This window comes from Dermacentor variabilis, chromosome 2 (assembly GCF_050947875.1).
Source record: "Dermacentor variabilis isolate Ectoservices chromosome 2, ASM5094787v1, whole genome shotgun sequence".
Classification (NCBI taxonomy): domain Eukaryota; kingdom Metazoa; phylum Arthropoda; class Arachnida; order Ixodida; family Ixodidae; genus Dermacentor; species Dermacentor variabilis.
Window position 1 is genome coordinate 204,586,355 of NC_134569.1, and position 19,588 is coordinate 204,605,942.

At 48.9% G+C, this 19,588-nt stretch overlaps 1 protein-coding gene across 1 annotated transcript in view; it reads right to left on the bottom strand.

Annotated features, from left to right (window-relative positions):
• Positions 1-9,610: 9,610 nt before the first annotated feature.
• Positions 9,611-19,588, bottom strand: part of LOC142573055 (uncharacterized) — a 44,622-nt gene continuing 34,644 nt past the window's right edge. The window contains exons 4-5 of the mRNA XM_075682557.1: positions 16,928-17,048; positions 9,611-11,155 (exon numbers count right to left, since the gene is read on the bottom strand). Coding sequence (XP_075538672.1) covers positions 10,906-11,155; positions 16,928-17,048 — 371 coding nt within the window. The 3' untranslated portion in view covers positions 9,611-10,905. The remainder of the gene's footprint in view (positions 11,156-16,927; positions 17,049-19,588) is intronic.

Genomic DNA, 19,588 nt, shown 5'->3' on the forward strand with positions numbered 1-19,588 from the left:
TCCCTTACGACTTCCAGTGCCTCGCTGCCTATTGTAAATTGCTGTTCTCTCCCGAGACTGTTAAGCATTACTTTAGTTTTCTGCAGATTAATTTTTACACCCACTCTTCTGCTTTGCCTCTCCAGGTCAGTGAGCATGCATTGCAATTGGTCTCCTGAGTTACTAAACCAGGCAATATCATCTGCGAATCGCAAGTTACTAAGGTATTCTCCATTAACTTTTATCCCCAATTCTTCCCCATCCAGGTCTCTGAATACCTCCTGTAAACACGCTGTGAATAGCATTGGAGATATCGTATCTCCCTGCCTGACGCCTTTCTTTATTGGAATTTTGTTGCTTGTTTTACGGAGGACTACGGTGGCTGTGGAGCCGCTATAGATATCTTCCAGTATTTTTACATATGGCTCATCTACACCCTGATTCCGTAATGCCTCCATGACTGCTGAGGTTTCGACTGAATCAAACGCTTTCTCGTAATCAATGAAAGCTATATATAAGGGTTGGTTATATTCTGCACATTTCTCTATCACTTGATTGATAGTGTGAATATGGTCTATTGTTGAGTAGCCTTTACGGAATCCTGCCTGGTCCTTTGGTTGACAGAAGTCTAAGGTGTTCCTGACTCTATTTGCAATTACCTTAGTAAATACTTTGTAGGCAACGGACAGTAAGCTGATCGGTCTATAATTTTTCAAGTCTTTGCCGTCCCCTTTCTTATGGATTAGAATTATGTTAGCGTTCTTCCAAGATTCCGGTACGCTCGAGGTCATGAGGCATTGCGTATACAGGGTGGCCAGTTTCTCTAGAACAATCTGTCCACCATCCTTCAACAAATCTGCTGTTACCTGATCCTCCCCAGCTGCCTTCCCCCTTTGCATATCTCCTAAGGCTTTCTTTACTTCTTCCGGCGTTGCCTTCGGTATTTCGAATTCCTCTAGACTATTTTCTCTTCCATTATCGTCGTGGATGCCACTGGTACTGTATAAATCTCTATAGAACTCCTCAGCCACTTGAACTATCTCATCCATATTAGTAATGATATTGCCGGCTTTGTCTCTTAACGCATACATCTGATTCTTGCCAATTCCTAGTTTCTTTTTCACTGTTTTTAGGCTTCCTCCGTTCCTGAGAGCATGTTCAATTCTATCCATATTATACTTCCTTATGTCAGCTGTCTTACGCTTGTTGATTAACTTCGAAAGTTCTGCAAGTTCTATTCTAGCTGTAGGGTTAGATGCTTTCATACATTGGCGTTTCTTGATCAGATCTTTCGTCTCCTGCGATAGTTTGCTGGTATCCCGCCTAACGGAGTTACCACCGACTTCCATTGCACACTCCTTAATGATGCCCACAAGATTGTCGTTTATTGCTTCAACACTAAGGTCCTCTTCCTGAGTTAAAGCTGAATACCTGTTCTGTAGCTTGATCTGGAATTCCTCTATTTTCCCTCTTACCGCTAACTCATTGATCGGCTTCTTATGTACCAGTTTCTTCCGTTCCCTCCTCAGGTCTAGGCTAATTCGAGTTCTTACCATCCTGGGGTCACTGCAGCGCACCTTGCCGAGCACGTCCACATCTTGTATGATGCCAGGGTTAGCGCAGAGTATGAAGTCTATTTGATTTCTAGTCTCGCCGTTCGGGCTCCTCCACGTCCACTTTCGGCTATCCCGCTTGCGGAAGAAGTTATTTATTATCCTCATATTATTCTGTTCCGCAAACTCTACTAATAACTCTCCCCTGCTATTCCTAGTGCCTATGCCATATTCACCCACTGCCTTTTCTCCAGCCTGCTTCTTGCCTACCTTGGCATTAAAGTCGCCCATTAGTATAGTGTATTTAGTTTTCACTCTGCCCATCGCCGATTCCACGTGTTCATAGAAGCTTTCGACTTCCTGGTCATCATGACTGGATGTAGGGGCGTAGACCTGTACAATCTTCATTTTGTACCTCTTATTAAGTTTCACAACAAGACCTGCCACCCTCTCGTTAATGCTATAGAATTCTTGTATGGTACCAGCTATATTCTTATTAACCAGGAATCCGACTCCTAGTTCTCTTCTCTCCGCTAAGCCCCGGTAGCACAGGACGTGCCCGCTATTTAGCACTGTATATGCTTCTTTTGGCCTCCTAACTTCATTGAGCCCTATTATATCCCATTTACTGCCCTCTAATTCCTCCAATAGCACTGCTAGACTCGCCTCACTAGATAACGTTCTAGCGTTAAACGTTGCCAGGTTCATATTCCAATGGCGGCCTCTCCGACATATTTTCCATTTGAGGCCACGCAGAACATTATCCATCATTCTTTCGAACGTAGCAGGTGCGTTGCAAAGTCCGAAAGGCATGACGGTGAATTCATACAAGCCGTCTGGTGTAACAAAGGCAGTTTTCGGGCGATCGGCCTCTGCCATCGGAACCTGCCAGTAGCCTGACCGCAAATCCAGCGAAGAAAAGAACTCGGCTCCCTGCAAACAGTCCAGAGCATCATCGATGCATGGTAATGGGTAGACGTCCTTCAGCGTGATCTTGTTCAACCGCCGAAAGTCAACACAGAAGCGCATGGAACCGTCTTTCTTTGTGACGAGGACCACGGGAGAGGCCCATGGGCTTTGGGAAGGTTGAATGACGCCTCGACGGAGCATGTCATCAACCTGGTCTGCAATGACGCAACGTTCCGTAGCGGACACGCGATATGGTCTTTGTCGCAGGGGTGAGTGAGTGCCAGTGTCGATGTAATGCTTGACTGTCGACGCACGGCCAAGAGAGGTTTGCGCAACGTCGAAAGAAAGGCGGAAGTGCTGAAGGATTGCGACAAGTTGAGTTCGCTGCGAAGGCGTCAGATCTTCGGCGATGAATGGGCTGAACACACCAGTCGATGTTGAGTCTGGTACGGAGAGGGCACTCAGTTCATGGGCGGCAGTAGAAGACACTTGGTCGCGGACGGAGACAATTCGTGTTGAATCGACCGACTCGACGTAACCAAGGCATTCGCGGCGGAGCAGTGATAGCGGCGATGAAAGATGATAGTAAATGGGCATCGTGCTCACACCGGCGGCAAGGTCAAGAGCTGCAAAGGGCAAAGGAAGCGCTTTTCGGGTAACAAAGTGATGAGAGGGCATGAAGGAGACCGTCCCATCGGATATGGTACTACAGAAGACTGGTACGAATGCTGACGAGCACGGGGGGATACAGGTGTCTTCTTTCACGACAATTTTAGCGGCAGGATGAGCATCGACCGAGGCCAGGTCACCAAGGTGGAAAAGTTCAATCTCAGCCCGAGCGCAATTGATGATGGCATTGTGGCGTGAAAGAAAATTCCATCCTAGAATAATGGCGTGGGAGCACGATGAAAGAACTATGAATTCAATCGTGTACAAAACGTCCTGTATGCGCACACGGGCAGTACAAGCAACGGTAGGGTGAATGGGTTGAGCACTCGCCGTTCGGAGCGACAATCCAGACAGAGACGTCGTCACTTTACGAAGCGAACGGCAAAACCTGGCATCCATAACTGAAATAGCGGCACCGGTATCGACTAAGGCGACTGTAGCGACATCTTCGATAAGCACATCAATGACATTGGCAGGTAAAGGAGGAGGACTTCGGCATGTCGACACTTGCGCAGTTCTTGCCTCAGGAACTGCGTCGTCTAGTTTCCCTCTTCGTTAGAGACGGGTCGTCGACGCATAGGGGAAAGCGATCGACGACGTGGGGAGGGTGACCGGAGGCGTTCGAAGCGAGGACGGCGATCAGTCTGGGAGCGAGCTGGGGATGGGTCGAGAGGTCCGCAAGGCGCATTTGAATCAGGCGGCACATAGGGCGCTCGGCGATCGTCATCGAACGCCTGCGAACGGCGGCGGCAGAACCTTGCGACATGACCGGGACACCTACATGCGAAGCATATAGGGCGATTGTCCGGCGTACGCCACGGGTTAGTGACGGCAGTGGTGGTCCAGGGAACGGGAGGTGGAGGGCGGTGCACAGGCTGCAGGAAGCGACGCACGGGCACAGTGCGAGGGGCCGTTGCAGCAACCGTAGCATAAGTGACTGGTGTAGCCACGACATCCCGCTGGTGAACAGCCGGCAGCGCTTCCGCGACCTCTTCATGGATCACGTTACGGATATGAGACGGCAAAGTGCAGGCAGACTCCTGAGTGACGGACACCAAAGATAGCTGTCGTGCGACTTCTTCGCGGACGAAATCCTTGATTTGCGTTATCAGGGAGGCTTGTTCTGGGCCGGTGGTAAGGCTGCAGAGTGATGCCGCATTTGGTGCGGGATGTCGCCTTGTCAGAGCTAGCTGCTTACGCAATTCATCATAGCTCTGGCACAAGCTGATGACGTCTCCAACAGTGCGCGGGTCCTTGGCCAGAAGCATTTGGAACGCGTCATCGTCGATTCTCTTCATGACGTGCTTGATCTTTTCCGCTTCCGTCATGGCAGCGTTCACGCGCCTGCACAAATCGAGAACGTCTTCTATATAGCTGGTGAATGTCTCCCCCGTGTCCTGTGCGCGTGTACGCAAACGCTGCTCGCCTCGGAGTTTCCTGACGGCGGGTCGGTCAAATACTTCTGCAATCGACGTCTTGAGCGCCGACCACGTTCGGATATCCCTTTCGTGATTTCTGAACCAGAGACTGGCCACGCCCGCGAGGTAGAATGACACGTAAGCCAGCTTGTCCGAGTCGTTCCATTTGTTGTGAACGCTCACCCGTTCGTAGGACGACAGCCACTCTTCAACGTCGTTGTCGTCGGTTCCGCTGAAGATGGGAGGCTCCCGCTGGCGAACGGTGCCAGCGCAAGGGACGGGTGGCGACGGAAGAGTCTGCTGGTCGGCGTCCGGCATAGCAGAGGGTAGCGTCCGAGAACAGAGTTCCAGGATGGTAGTGTGGAACGTTACCCCGCACGGCTCCACCACTTATAAAGGAGGTTTATTGGGGTTCGTAGCGACCGCCGATTCTACGATGCACCGAGCACAGTCCCCCAAGCTCGAGCCTCTGCTGCGCGCTTGATGCTGCCGATGCTGCTGACTGCGCGCACGTTCCTCATTTTCCTTACAATATTTAGAAGAAAATACGCCGCGCTTGGCCAAGAGGCAACAGCCCGCGCTAGTCTCTACTCGTCGTCGTCGCCTTCACACTGCTGGCCTCTTCGTGATCGCAAATACTGTTCCGTAGCACTATCCCCGGCTGCAAAAGCGCCGTCCCGGAGCGACTAAAGGCCGGACTGGGAAGCAGTGTAGTAGGCCTTGAGCCTAATGACATGCGCGACATGACTAGGTGCCAGAGGAGAGGCCGAGGTTGAACACACAGGAGCAATTTCGTATGTATCGTACCGAAAGGAGCAATTTCGTATCTCGAAAGTAGCTTCTCTGAAAGTCCAACGTGACGAGAGGGTGACCACAGGAGCACGAGCGCACCACGCGGAAATTGTACGTCACGATGGCGGGCGTTGTACTGACACTGCTGGGTGGTTTGTGAGGCCGTCAGTCGAGCACGGGCAAGCTGGCGTGCATGGTCGGCGAGGGTGATGGCGTCGTGCGCATACTCGCTTGTTGAGATCGCAGCAGGATGAAGTGCCGTGTCTAGGGGCAAGGTAGGTTCGCAGCCGTAAAGTAAATAAAATCGAGAAAATCCGGTGATGTCGTGCCGGGAAGAATGGTAAGCAAATGTTACGTAAGGAATGGCAATGTCCCAGTCGTGGTGGTCCTTGGATACGTACGTGGACAGCATATCGGTAAGAGAACGGTTTAACCGCTCTGTCAAGCCATTGGTTTGAGGATGGTGTGAGGTAGTCAGCTTCTGTTGAGTTGAGCAGGAACGCACAATGTCGGCCAAAACTTTCGAGAGGAAGTTACGACCACGGTCAGTAAGCAGCTGTTGCGGGGCGCCATGAAGTAAGATAATGTCACGCAAGATAAAGTCCGCGACGTCAGTGGCGCAACTGGTAGGGAGAGCCCGCGTGATAGCGTATCGGGTGGGGTAATCAGTTGCGACAGCTACTCATTTGTTCCCAGAGGATGACGTGGGAACGGGACCGAGGAGGTCTAATCCAACACGAAAGAACGGTTCCACAGAGACGGTGATCGGCTGGAGATGACCGGAAGGTAGCAGCTGAGGTGTTTTCCGACGCTGGCAGGGATCACAGGCATGACGTGAAACTTCAGCTTCTACCGGCGGCTGCTTGGAGACAAGGTGCAACAGAAAATCGCAAAAAAGACGTATCTGCTTGTTTTCAAAGCAGCTTGTTGTATTCGTCATTTTCAGCAGTTCAACTTTTTCTCTGACGCAGAATACCAGCCACCAACTTTTGTGTCCGTATCTCTTTAAAGCGATTCAAGAAGGGCCCGAGGCAGTTGTACCGAAAGTGTGAGAACGCAGGAACGAATGCGGAACGGATATGACGGATCGGCTTCCATCCGCACGCGAAGCAGCCAAGCTACGCGAAGAGCATACCTTAGGTAGGGAGTTTGAATGTGAGTTGCACATCCTCCATGCCATGCGAACGAGCCGTCGACATCTGCGGCGCATACAAGAGGGAGCTCATGGCGCCATGCTCAAAAACAATTTATTCGCAGCGCAGCGAAGGCTACGGTGCGCGTGGGCGAATCACAGGAGCTAACGCGTCAATCCGCGACGTATCAATCCGCGCCTCTGCCAAGTCGCGCTCCCTTTCACGCACAGGAAAGGAACATACTACAGCCAGTTATTTAGGTAGTTAGAAAACAGACAATGATATAGGTGGCGCTTGCCTTTATCTAAAGCCTTGCGCAGTCACGTGCCGTGTAAGTAGCAACGCGGCGAACGTGTTCCCCTCGGGATAAAATGCGGGGGCGAAGGCAAAGTTGATCGAGGAACCTTGCTAATGACATTCGCTGGTTATTTACGTCCCTAAAGAAGTCACTGAATCAATTACTCAGGCTACAAAAAGGAAAAGAAGAAAGGTCGCTAAACTTAGCGTATTTCTAGCCAAGTGATTGATACGGCTTCCCAAGTGTGCCGTATAGGGGTATAGGTATAAGTGACGAGAGGAAGACAACCAAATTGTTCTCACTACAGGAGAAAAGAAAAAAGAAATTCTATTCAGTTTCAGACTGATTCGAAAAATATTGATTTTTCTATTTGATTTCGTATTCAAGTGCAGCTAAGAAGCGGACATTTGACGGGGCAGCGCTTCCTTCCCGTGTCCGGCTCTTAGCTGCGCTTCCACCTAACTCAGATACGAACGTCAACCAACTCGCCCAACTCGCCATGGTATTGCGAGAAATATGGCCTCTCGAGAAAACTGAATTTTTGAGTGGTGTTATATCATCATCATCGTCATCATCATCATCATCATCATCATCATCATCATCATCATCATCATCATCATCATCATCATCATCATCAGCCTGGTTACGCCCACTGCAGGGCAAAGGCCTCTCCCGTACTTCTCTAACTACCCCGGTCATCTACTAATTGTGGCCATGTCGTCCCTGCAAACTTCTTAATCTCATCTGCCCACCTAACTTTCTGCCGCCCCCTGCTACGCCTCCCTTCCCTTGAAATCCAGTCCGTAACCCTTAATGACCATCGGTGATCTTCCTTCCTCATTACATGTCCTGCCTAGGCCCATTTGGTGCTATATAGCGGGCGACAATTCTCTGCAATCCACTTTGGCGAAAAGAAACGCACTTCTTCAATGTCGGTTCTTGCAGCTGGGTGCTATAAAGAGCCCGTATCCGCGTGGGAAGGTCCGCACGCTGCAAATAATCTTTCATCGTTTTCGAAAGCGTGTGCTGCTCAATAATGACCAAGCAAAGTGTCCGAGGTTCAGCTGGAGCGAGTCCAACCTCCAAAAGACGGTATAGCAAAAATCCGCCAGTGCGCTCCTCCAGACGGCTCGTCTGACCTAACCAGGATGAATGAGGCGTCAGCGAACGGACTGTTGCTGCCATTCCTGTTGGCTTTCGTTTCTCGCGCCATCCGAGCTTTGAGAAACGCGCCTACTAGCTTATTACCAGAAGGTCGGTCATGTGGGTCAGCTTAGGGTACGGTGAAAAATAGTAGGCTGTGTTAAAATAGGGGCCCCGATATTTAGGGAGTTCCTACCGATTAGTATCTCGCCACAGCGCATGCCCCCCACCCAAACGGTATCTTTGGTTATTCGCGCACCCCTAATGCTACATCTGAAAAATAGCGAACATTGTTTAACTGCGCGAACAAACGAACCACAAAGACAGCAAGGGACATGGACTGGCGCAGTGGTGCAGTAGTGTATATCGGGGGTGTACTTATATGTGGTCGTTGTGGAATAAACATTAGTCTGCGCCCGTCCATGTCCCTTGCTGTCTTTGTGGTTCGTTTGTTCGCGCAGTTAAACAATGTTCGCTAATATCTACCAACTCGCCCAACAACGAGTTCTAATCTCAAAAATAGCCTGGGTGCCCAAAAACGTCGCGAACTCGCTTTGAATCGTCAATCTCAATGGTGACAAGAAAATAAAACTGAAAATAATGAGCTCTCAGGTATACCTTTCATGCTGTAAAACATTTCAGGCTGCGTTATTTCGTGTTTTTTTTTTACAGCGAAGCTGTTAGCCTATAGTTCATCTGCGTTTGTCGTGGCGCGCTCACGAAAAAACAGCAGCTGCAAAAGGGGCTTGTGCTTTAGTTTCCGCGCAACAGAATTATGTTTGCTTGTGTATTCGTATTCCAATCCGATGCTGTGATGTCTGTAGGCTGTGTGTAAGCCATCATTTACGAATTTTCTCACACATTTTACTTTGAGAAATTCAAATAGTTCAATAACGCACATGCGCTAGGCGGAAGGCCTACGAGAATGAGGACGTGTGCAGCACTTCCTCGCACGTGCCGTGCCCGCGTGACGTAAGTCGCTTGTGGCGCATGCGCTTGTGGTACGTCGTCCGCGCCAGCTTCGCTGTACATGCACTTTCACAGGGTGAAACAAAGGCGGGTTTCTTCTTTTCTCTGGCATTATGTTTTCACTTTCCTTCCGCATGCAGGAAGTAAAAATGGGGGTCCGCGAGCGGGGCACTTGCACCTTCCAGGCGGGGGCAGACCGCGAACGCAACGCGGTCGCTTGTTGGAGAACCAGGAACTCTATACCGCTATTCTAAACCCCCCTAATAAGCATTTTATGCCGTTGGTTCGGGCAAACTACGTATGCGGAAAATCCTGCTTGCAGAATTTCGCCTATCATCTAACATTCGCGAATGTCGTTATTCCGTCGAGGAAATGCCGATTGAGTTCCACGAGAATAGCGTGACCCTGCCCAGCCCATCTTGCTATATTCTTGCGATATTTTTTTTTCTTTCGAAAAAAAAAAGAAATAGAAAGCGAATCCAGGCTCTAGGATCGGCTAATGACCTTTGAATGCTGAGTATGCATCATGCAATTTAGGTGTGGTCGCCGAAGTTGAGCACTATTGAGCTCAGTCAAGGTTGGGGACGGACGGTCTTGGGGACGTCTGCTCTATTATCGTTAGCGTCAAAGTTCTCGGACACCGCAATCGTTTACCTCTGGATGAATATTGCGATGTGCTAGCAAAATATGATCGACAATTTCTTCGCGCTTTCTACACGCTACACGTGAATAAAACGAAGACGCAGCTTGCAGCATGAACCTTTTATTTACAAGAATGTCGATGACAACAGCATAAACAATGCAGAATATCTCTGTCATAGCTACGTACAGACGGTACTGTGATCAGCAAGGAACGCGGTACACAGTTGCCACCGAATAAACAACTTGTCATCGTTAACGTGTAGAATAAGTAATCTCAGGCCAGGAAAAGCTTGTGCAAGGAATTTGTGCGCTCAGAAATTTTGCACGGTTCGAGAACAGACACTGCCCTTGAGTGCTTCTCGCCATGGGTGCGCGTGGTCAAAAAGTTGTGTGGTTGTTAACAGGTGACCGCATCACGTCACGTAGTTCAACTATGAGCAGCCTAGCCGTTTTACAGTGAATTTATTACTGCGACTAGATGAGGGGGAAAACGTTCGCCCAAGGACATCCATAAAAATTCTGCCCGCTGGACATGCCGGTGGAAATAAGTCTTAAAGAACATTCGAATTGGGCTAAAATATTTCTGGGAGTCATTGCATGTATTTAAGTACACTCTAAAACAAATGTACACCCTATGGGCCATATGCTGCCACACAACGATAATCGTCATCTGTCATGCTTGAGTTTCCTTTCTTGAAAACGCTGCGCTCGCTACTTTCCTGTCGAGAATGCTCTGTCATGCTGATAACACGCATGCCGTTCGTGATTTGGAAATACCGGGCTCGCAGAGTGAAAGAAAGGAAATGCGGATAAGACAGATGAAGTCTATCGGTGTGTGGCAAGATACGACCCAAAGGGTCGTATCTTGCCACACAACGATAATGTGGTGTGTAGGTGTGTAGAGGTATGGGCATTAGCGTAGGTGGACGAGTAATTAGGGGACGCGTTGTGGGCAAACTACCGAATATTATTAAGCTCTGGAGCTCCGTGGAGTGTTCGACACCACGCCGCTTGAAAACCATTGTGCGTATGAAACGAGTACTTTCCAGGAATTAAATTTTGCGAGGGGCAACTGGGGGAAAAACTTCGACGCTGTATGTACATTGTGGAGCGAAGTAGGATAGTTTCCGAAACGCTATTGCTGCCTTCAGCAGTAAATTAGGTTTTGCATTTGTTGCTGAAGGCTAACGGTTAAGCTTTTCTCCTTGAAACTTTGCACGCGTCTATACAGGGCGTCCTAGCATACGTGTTCCGCACGTCCTGGAGTAGGTGCTGGCACAACATGCTCAGACGTGTATGTATGTCATAAAAACATTAAAATACGGCTTCGCAAATGTACGCAACTTTATCCCTATCTAGCGTCCTAGCTCCCAGGCTAGTCATTGTTCACGGTGCGCACTCTAGTTACGCCTCGTGAAAGCCACAGCCAGGACGACAGTCAGCATGGCAGCAGAGCTCGAGCCGGCTTGCGTGGCCACGTTGCCTCTTCCACTGTCGTCGCCGCGCGTTCCAGGCGCCACGTATCCAGGCACCGCGCGTTCCATGAAACTCGCGATAAATTTCTCAACTGGCTCCACGTCGGCCTGTGCGCACTCCGTGCTGTTACTCCGGGCACCGTCGACGCACTTGTGCAATTCCACCTTCAGTACCCTGCAGTAAAAGCAAAGGTCGACATTATTTCCCTGTGACTGCTGCAAATCGCGTGAATTACTACTCCGGAAATCATGAGAAGTTGACGCTGCTTTCCACCTGATCTGTTGTGCACATCTTGACTGTAAGGTGCATAAATTAATTATCAGAGCTGAACGGCCTGAAGTGTCTCTTTAACCCAAAGGTTGATTGAGTGGAAAGAGAAAGGGAAGGCAGCAAGGACAGGCAGAGAGCTTAACTATACTTTGTCCAGTACACGTGGGGAGGGACATGGGGTAGTCAGAGAGAGAGAGAGAGAGACAGAAGACACAAGCCTTGGTCACAGTTTCACATGCACTAAGCCAGGTGTAGCGTATCCAAAGTCGGGCACTCAAGTCTGTAGCCTTCAGAAGAGCGGTGAGGCCAAGCTCCCAAGACCTTTGTTTCTGCTAATGGCCGATCGTCCAGCCTAATAAAGGCACATTGGAGAGTCTGGCGTCGTTTATCGAAGCGAGGACAGGTGGCACAGAAGGTTACCGATGGTCTCTTCACACGTTAACTTAGCACGCATGGATGAGTCAGCCATTCCTGTCATAGTTGTGTGAGTTAGAGAAAGGTACTCTTACCCGCAGCCGACACAGCAGTGCTGAGCGACGTTATATATTTATTGGTAACTGCAGTTTTAGTACTGGGTGGGGGCTGTATAATCGACGTTTGGAGTTCTGCAGAGTATTCCAGTGACTAAGCGTGATGGTATGCGCGAGGTGGCGGAGCACCCGTGCCGCGTCCACCCTTGATGAAGGTAAAAAGACTGTCGTTGCTCAACGCTGAGCATGTAGGACAGAGTCATCGGCACGGGGTTTAGTCAGCAACGATGCCACAATGTCCCGGCAGCCACTGAAATTTTATATCACGTGTTCGTTCAGAGAGACAAAGGCAAATCTCGTTGATTTTGAACACCAGTCGGTCGTAATATCCGGGTCGTTAACTCGGCACGCTTTGAAGAGCTGGCGTGAGTGCATGTCTGCGCATCAATTTTGTCATCCCGCGGCTTTGCCGTGCGCGTATAAAATCTCGTGCTTCATCAGAATGCGCCTGACACGGGCACGATGTTGTCGCGCCACGATGTGCCATGTTGCGCGACGTGACAGCCCTTCCGCCGTATCTGAATTACGTAAGACGAAAGCATTGCTGTCATCTAAGCAGATTCCCCGCTAGACCTGGCTGATTTAATGCCTTATTGGCGGCATGGTGAACGCTCGGTGGTGCGAAAACATCCCTTACACATTTTTAACGGGTTTCAAATCCTTCTTGGAGACAACCAAAAATTCCTAGCGCACGAAATGTAAGGGCGATGGACGCCATATTACAGGCGTGAGATATTAGCTAGTTTTCTTCAGAGTAGCTTAGGACAGAGAAAGCTGAAGTTTCTGAAGCTAGCGCTTAATATAAATCAAGATCTGCTGCACCTTGTGGTCCTTGCCTCGGAATGTTATATCCATATGCATATCACATGGGTCGAATTGAAGGTAATTCTGGGACACATCACTGCTCCTTGGCCAGGCACCCCAGCTTAAATGAATGGACTTTGTGCATTCACTTTGGCGGCAACGTCTCGTACTCTCAGTAGGGGGCGCTGATAAAATTTGTGCACATTGCGCGCAAACCGAGTACCACTTGCATCGTGAGGTCGAAAATGTAATGAAATGGTGAAAATTCACGAAGGACTGAGTTAAGGATACCCTCTCTCTCCATGGTTTTTCACGCTTTATGTTGAGGGCATCAAGCGACGACTGGAAAGCAGTGAATAAAAGTTTGCTTTATACAACATGCGTAATGGATAAATAATGCAACAGAAGGTCCCCGGACTGACGTATGCGGACGGCATAGTGATACTAGCGGAGAGTGCAACTGATGTACAGATATTTACGAATATCTGTGACAACGCCGCAACAAATCTAGCTCTTAATTTTAACTCATGGAAATCGGGAATTATGATCTCTAAGATCTTTAATGAAAAGATGAGAAATTACGCTGTGTGAATTCAACGGCTAGTCATACCCATAGTCAAGCAGTATAACTAGCTCAACGTATACATCAACGAAAGAATTACTTACTCAAGCACCCGTCAAGATAATTGGAAAACAAAGGGGAAGCGCAATGCAGCAATAATGAAACATAAATCACTTTGGCACCACGATAAATGTGAAGTGGCGCGTGGAATCTGGAAAGGAGTAATGGTGTCAGCGCTAACGTTCGCAAATGCAATTATCTGCTTCTAATCGGAAATCTCGTAGGGTTGAAAGCTAACCAAATATTGGTAGGCCGGATGGCTTTGGGAGCCAACGTTTAAAACGTCAAACGAGGCAGCGCAGGATGACGTGGTCAGGTCCTGATTTAAAATCAGAGAAGCGCAGATCAAAATTAGTTTTCACGACTCAGGAAGATGGGTCGAAACATATGGGCAGCTAAAGTGTGCAAGTATCTGTACCTAAAGCGTGGACACAGAATGGAGGAAGAGGTCGAGAAAGTCGGCAACCAATTACGGGGTAATTGAAAGTTTAAATAGACAACCAGGAATCAACAGAAAGAAAGTGAGACCGACGTAAACAACAAATTGGACACAAAGAATGGAAAAAAATCCATCGAGATTTACAAGAATGGGACAAAAAACTTAAGGAGGGCGATTCTGTACGATAACACAAAGAGCAGTACCTTCCTATTTGGGGCTCGAACTTGCTGCCCAAGGAGAAAAACATACCGGAGCAAATATTCGCAACAATATGAGGCATGTGAATGCCGCAGCAAAAATATAGAGACTCCTCAACACATCCTGATTGAATTCGAAGCAATTCACCGAGTGAGACCCGTAGGTGCGGGACACCTTCGAAGAACGCCTGGATTTAAAGTGGATGGAACCATCAACCGGTCAGTTGTCGCGATAAGCCGGAGATGTTGACAGTATTGGTGAAAAAAATAAGCAGATAATGAACTGATACGGCCGGATCCGGTACAGGCATAAGTAGCGCTACAAGCTAGATAGACAGGTTTTGAGGAATAAAAGGAAAGGTTATGGACATCTATACGAAAATGCTAGAACTAAAAACTTGTCTAGCATGCCTAAAGAAATCAAGCAGCCAGGATAGGTGACTAGTTGTCACCACTCCGTTTCAAAGGGAATTTCAAAAATCACCATCGTCAGCAGCAGCGGCAGCAGGATAGCTATCTTGTACGCGTTCGAAAAGCTCACGTTCGATTTCTCCTCACGCGATTGGCCTAGATTGGGTTTGGCCGCCATATCGGCGCGGCCATGGGCAAATGCCTGAGACAAAACCGAATGTCGGCTCACGTGGAGCACGTGAGATTACCGAAACTGACTAATAAATGACTAATAATACTGACTAATAAATGCAAGTGTGGCTGATACCTTCCTTTTCTAGTGTTTCGGGCATCGACGCAATATTTCGTACCTTCGCTACGTTAAGAAAGAAAGTAATTAGAAATACCTACTTTATTTGATCGCATCTGCGTTGCTTCCTGTTTCATTAACGCATGTACCGTATTAACAATGAAACGCAATTCATAACATTTTAAAACGTTTTTAGCAGTATGCACACAAAAAGTGCCAGCACTACTGGAGAGCTTGACACGCTCGTTTGGACCCGATCTGCAGCACTCGGCCCCACGTCTTCCGAAGCGCCAAGCACGTTGCGGTACGTTGCTGGGAAACGTGTTTGTGTGCTTGGAAGCTATGTGTTTTCGGCTGCCTTATTTTGAGTGGTCGGTGTCAGCGGAAATTCAACATATACTCGCATTCAACGCAAGCTTGACTTGATAAATATCTATTCAAATAGTCTAGTGAATGCGTTCGATATCTAATCCTCATGATCGTATATTTTCTTGCCTTTATTTTATTGCGATAGCATTTATATGGACACACCTAGCGAATTTTTGCCGTCGGCGTCGCCGTGAGGTTCCGTATATATTTACGTATATGTATGCTATATGCCGTGCCATGATCGACATAAGGGTTATATTTGCGCTCCATTTTATCAACATAGTTGCTCATACCAGGCCTTGCATCAATGAGAAAATCATTCCTCAGAGTTTTGAGAATGGCGGCCCACAAACAGACGTCGTGAAACAAAACAGCGACAGCGCATGCTTTTATCTTAAATCTTCTCAGGCTTAAATATTAAAAGTGGGAAGAATAAAAGAACTCAAATCTGAAAATCATCAAATTTTATTGGCGCTGCATTGCACTCCCTGCGGGATCGGCCCAGGAAAGAGGTTTGAAACATAGCCGATACGATAAAGCGATGGGAAAGTCGTTAAGAAAGACACTGGCTTAAATAAGTAAACACAAATGAAATTGTCCGGTGGTAGGATTCAAACAATACACCGCTACACAGCAGCTCGTTTTTATTTACTTTCTGAGCTTACGTTTACCTCAATTCAGGCTGCCACGAGAGCTACGAGCTTTACGCTTAGTGTAAAATGCTAACATGTTGCTATCGCATTCATCGCTTCACCTTTATAGCGAAGCTGTGATTTTATTTCCCTTCGCCGCCCTATTCTAGCTAGGGACTTTGTGTTCTAGATCACCATCCTTATGCACAACAGATTAGACGCCCACATATAGGCTGCCGAATTCCCTGTTTTCCTCTAAACAGCTTTCTCTCTCCTTCTCTTACACTCTAGTGCGACTAGATATTTAAATAGTAGGCGATGTATATGTAATTTTACCCAGCGCGCGCGTATTTTGATAAGCAAAGTACCTCCAGCGGCCAGTAGCGCGGCAATTTTGCTTGTATTCGCGGGCTTCCTTCATGCTGAAAAAAACACCTTTATGTAGCACGTATCGAGCAACAGAAAGCTGCATCAGGAGTTCTTCATGTTGCGCTACTATTTTCTCATTGAAACTTCTCATCTAGTTATACTATCTGACAAGTTGATTAATTGTTAAGACTAATTATGTAGTTAGGGGGAATAAATAAAGTAATCTGAGTATCTACAAGTGACAGCAAGCAACATTAGTTTGGTTCTGTTCAGCAACATGGCATTTTCACATTTTAAAATCTTGGTGCCTGAGGGTTGGGACACACTGTACACCCAGCAACTCAAGTTAGAAGGCACCGCCTGCCCTGCCGGCGTACTAGACTAGACTAGACTAGATAGATAGATAGATAGATAGATAGATAGATAGATAGATAGATAGATAGATAGATAGATAGATAGATAGATAGATAGATAGATAGATAGATAGATAGATAGATAGATAGCACCACTTCGGCCACAGATTGAAGAGTGCAAGGACCACGGCCCACTCACGGCCTGCATAACCCCGCTCCCACTTCTAGTTTTCGTCGCACCAGCAAGCGAACGGACGCAAGCAAGAAAAAAGTAGACTGCTGCTGCGACAGGCCGACACGTGACCTTGGCCTCGGCAAGCTCACAGCTGCCTGTAGTTCGCTGTCTTAGCTATCAGGTAAACTTACTTTCACTGACACTTTTCGGTTAAAGCCGACTCTCGGAAATAAAATTCGGCACACTATATTTGTTTCTTTTTTTTTCGATTTAAACCGAAGACTGCGCACACCATGTTCCATAAAGAAAACATGTAATATAGAAGGGCACCAGTTTTAGAGCAGCCATATAAGGCCACGCCTTTCCTTCCGCACTCCTAACAATCAAAGGGTGAACGTATGGTCAGCTGAGTTAATCGCACAAACTGCCCAGTTATTAAAGGCAACAGATTGGTCAGAAAAAGAAAATAAGAAAATATAGTCCTACTCCAAATCCTTTTGAGTCCGCTTTGCAGTGAAGAAGTCAAGACGCGTGGCCGTCAGGGGAAGTTCCTCGAGACAGCTGACGAACATTTCCAAGTTCCAACACCGGAAAGTAATCAGCAGCTCTGCGCAAAAGAAAGGGACAGACAGACAGACAAAGAACTTTATTAATGGTCCTGAGGAACCGGCGTTAGGGTACCTCCCTTTTCAGGGAGTCCCCGTAGCCGTCGCGGGCCGCACCCACGTCGGGGTCGGAAGATCGTGGTCCTCCGCCCTGTCGCAGGCCCTCTGGACAGCCCGTAGTTGCTCTGAGAGGTCGCCGCTCTTAAGGGCTGCCTCCCAGTCAGTTAGAGTGGTTAGCGATGAGCTGCGTAACGCAGGGCATTGCCAGAGCATATGGGACAAGGAGCAGTACGCCTCACCACAGTCTGGACAGTGGGGTTCTACATTAGGCGCGAAGTGACTGAATCTGCCCCTGGAGGGAAATGACCCCGTTTGAAGCATGCGAAACGCCGACGATTGTGGTCTGTTAAGTTTAGGGTGTGGTAGCGGAAAGGCCCGCCGAGCAAGTTGATAATGTGTCAAGATTTCATGGAAGGTGAGAAGCGAATCCCTGTACAGCCCTAAGTCAACCGAAACTGCGGTATAGTGATCAGAGCACTCGTACTGGGCGGCGTCAACGAAACATGCCAGATTCGGAGTGGCAGCAGCCGCTTTTAACAGGGAACGAGCCCTGGCTACCCGGCGCCCTACATTGTATTGAGGGTGGACGTTACGTGGCTTGGGATCTACCTTGAACGTATCTCGGACCATGCGTGAGAGGGTCACGTTGCGCTCCGTGATTTCCTGGTGACCGCATCCAACGGATTCGAGGATGCGTCTCCCCGCTCGCGATGATGATAGTCGAATTATTTGAGGCACTCGTTGGGCCTCCATCACCTCTGATAGGGTGTTGTGCATGCCTAGTTGCATGAGACGCGCGGTGCTGGTAGTGAGTGGTAAACCCAGCACGCGCTTGATGCTTTTGCGCATGAGGGCGTCGATTTTGGCCTCATCCCGTTTAGACCAGCGCAACGCGGAGGCTACATAGTTAACGTGGCTCAGCAGAAACGCGTGGTAGAGTCTGAGTAGATTGCTCTTGCTTAAACCCCCCCTGCGGTTCGAGACCCTGAGGATAAGCCGAAGCATATTCTCCGCCTTCGAAGTAATGCGGGCTATAGTCTGTGAGTTGCCCCCGTGAGATTCCAGCAAGAGTCCGAGGACTCTGATGGTATCCACTCTGTGAATTTGTTGTCAGTCCCTCGTATAGAGGGCTATGGGAACTTGATCTAAGGGCGTGGAGCACCTAACCCCCCGTCGGGTGGGCCTATACAATAGAAGTTCGGACTTGGTTGGTGACAGACTCAGGCCCGTGTCGAGTAGGAAGTGTTCTGTGATGTCGAGCGCCTCTTGGAGCGCACTCTCAACTCCAGCGTCAGACCCTCCCATGCACCACACGGTAATATCATCCGCGTAGAGGGCGTGACCCGTACCTCTTACTGTGGCCAGTCTGTCCGAGAGGCCCTTCATGGCGATGTTAAACAGTAGGGGAGAGATGACCGCCCCTTGCGGGGTGCCTCTCGCTCCCAATGTAAATTCCTTCGATTTGATTTGCCCTATTTTGACAGTGGCCTTGCGATCCCTGAGGAAGGAGCTAACGTACGCATGGAATCGTGGCCCCAGGCCCAGATCTGAGATGGCGTCTAGTACGAACCGGTGCGAGATGTTATCAAAAGCCTTGGACAAGTCTAGAGCAAGGATGCTCCGAGCGTCTCTAGTGTCGACATCAATGATTTGCCTCTTTATAAGTAACATGGCGTCCTGTGTGGAGAGTGCCGGCCGAAAGCCGACCATGTTGTGAGGGAATAACTCATTATTTTCTATGTGCCTAGATATACGATTGTGAATGACATGTTCGGCCACCTTACCCACGCAGGACGTGAGCGAGATGGGCCAAATGTTCTCCGGCGCAAGAGGTTTGCCTGGTTTCGGGATGAGCACCACTGAGGCTGTCTTCCAGGAGTCGGGGACTAGGCCCCTTTCCCAAATTTTATTGACCTCCCCGTGAGCAGCGCAACTGATTGTTCGTCCAAGTTCTGGAGGAGCTTATTGGAGATGCCATCCGGGCCCGGTGCAGAGCGACCGTTGAGCGTTTGCAGCACCTCCCAGATTTCGGATTCCGTGAAGGGGGCGTCGAGCCCCCCCACCGCTCCCCCCTGATAACAAGGATAATCCCCGTCACCGGAGTGGCCCAGCGGAAGATACTTTTCGGCCAACTCTTGCAAGAGGACGTGTTCAAATACGCCCGCCGCCTTTTGATTATGAACTATGCGATCGATGGCTAGTCTCTGATTGCTTTTGGTTTGCGAATCGTCGAGGAAGTGTTTGAGCAGGTTCCATTTGCCCCCCGTTCTCATCTGCCCATCAACCGAGGAGCACACTTCATTCCATTGTTGTTTGGACAGTTCGATGGAATGAGTTTCAATTGTACGATTGAGCTCCGCAATTTTCTTACGAAGCCGGCGGTGGAGTCTGTGCGTTCTCCAGCGGCGCAGGATGGAGTTGGCTTCTAGGAGGTGCGCAAGGCACGCGTCCATACGATCTACATTTAGGTCGGCCCAGCCTG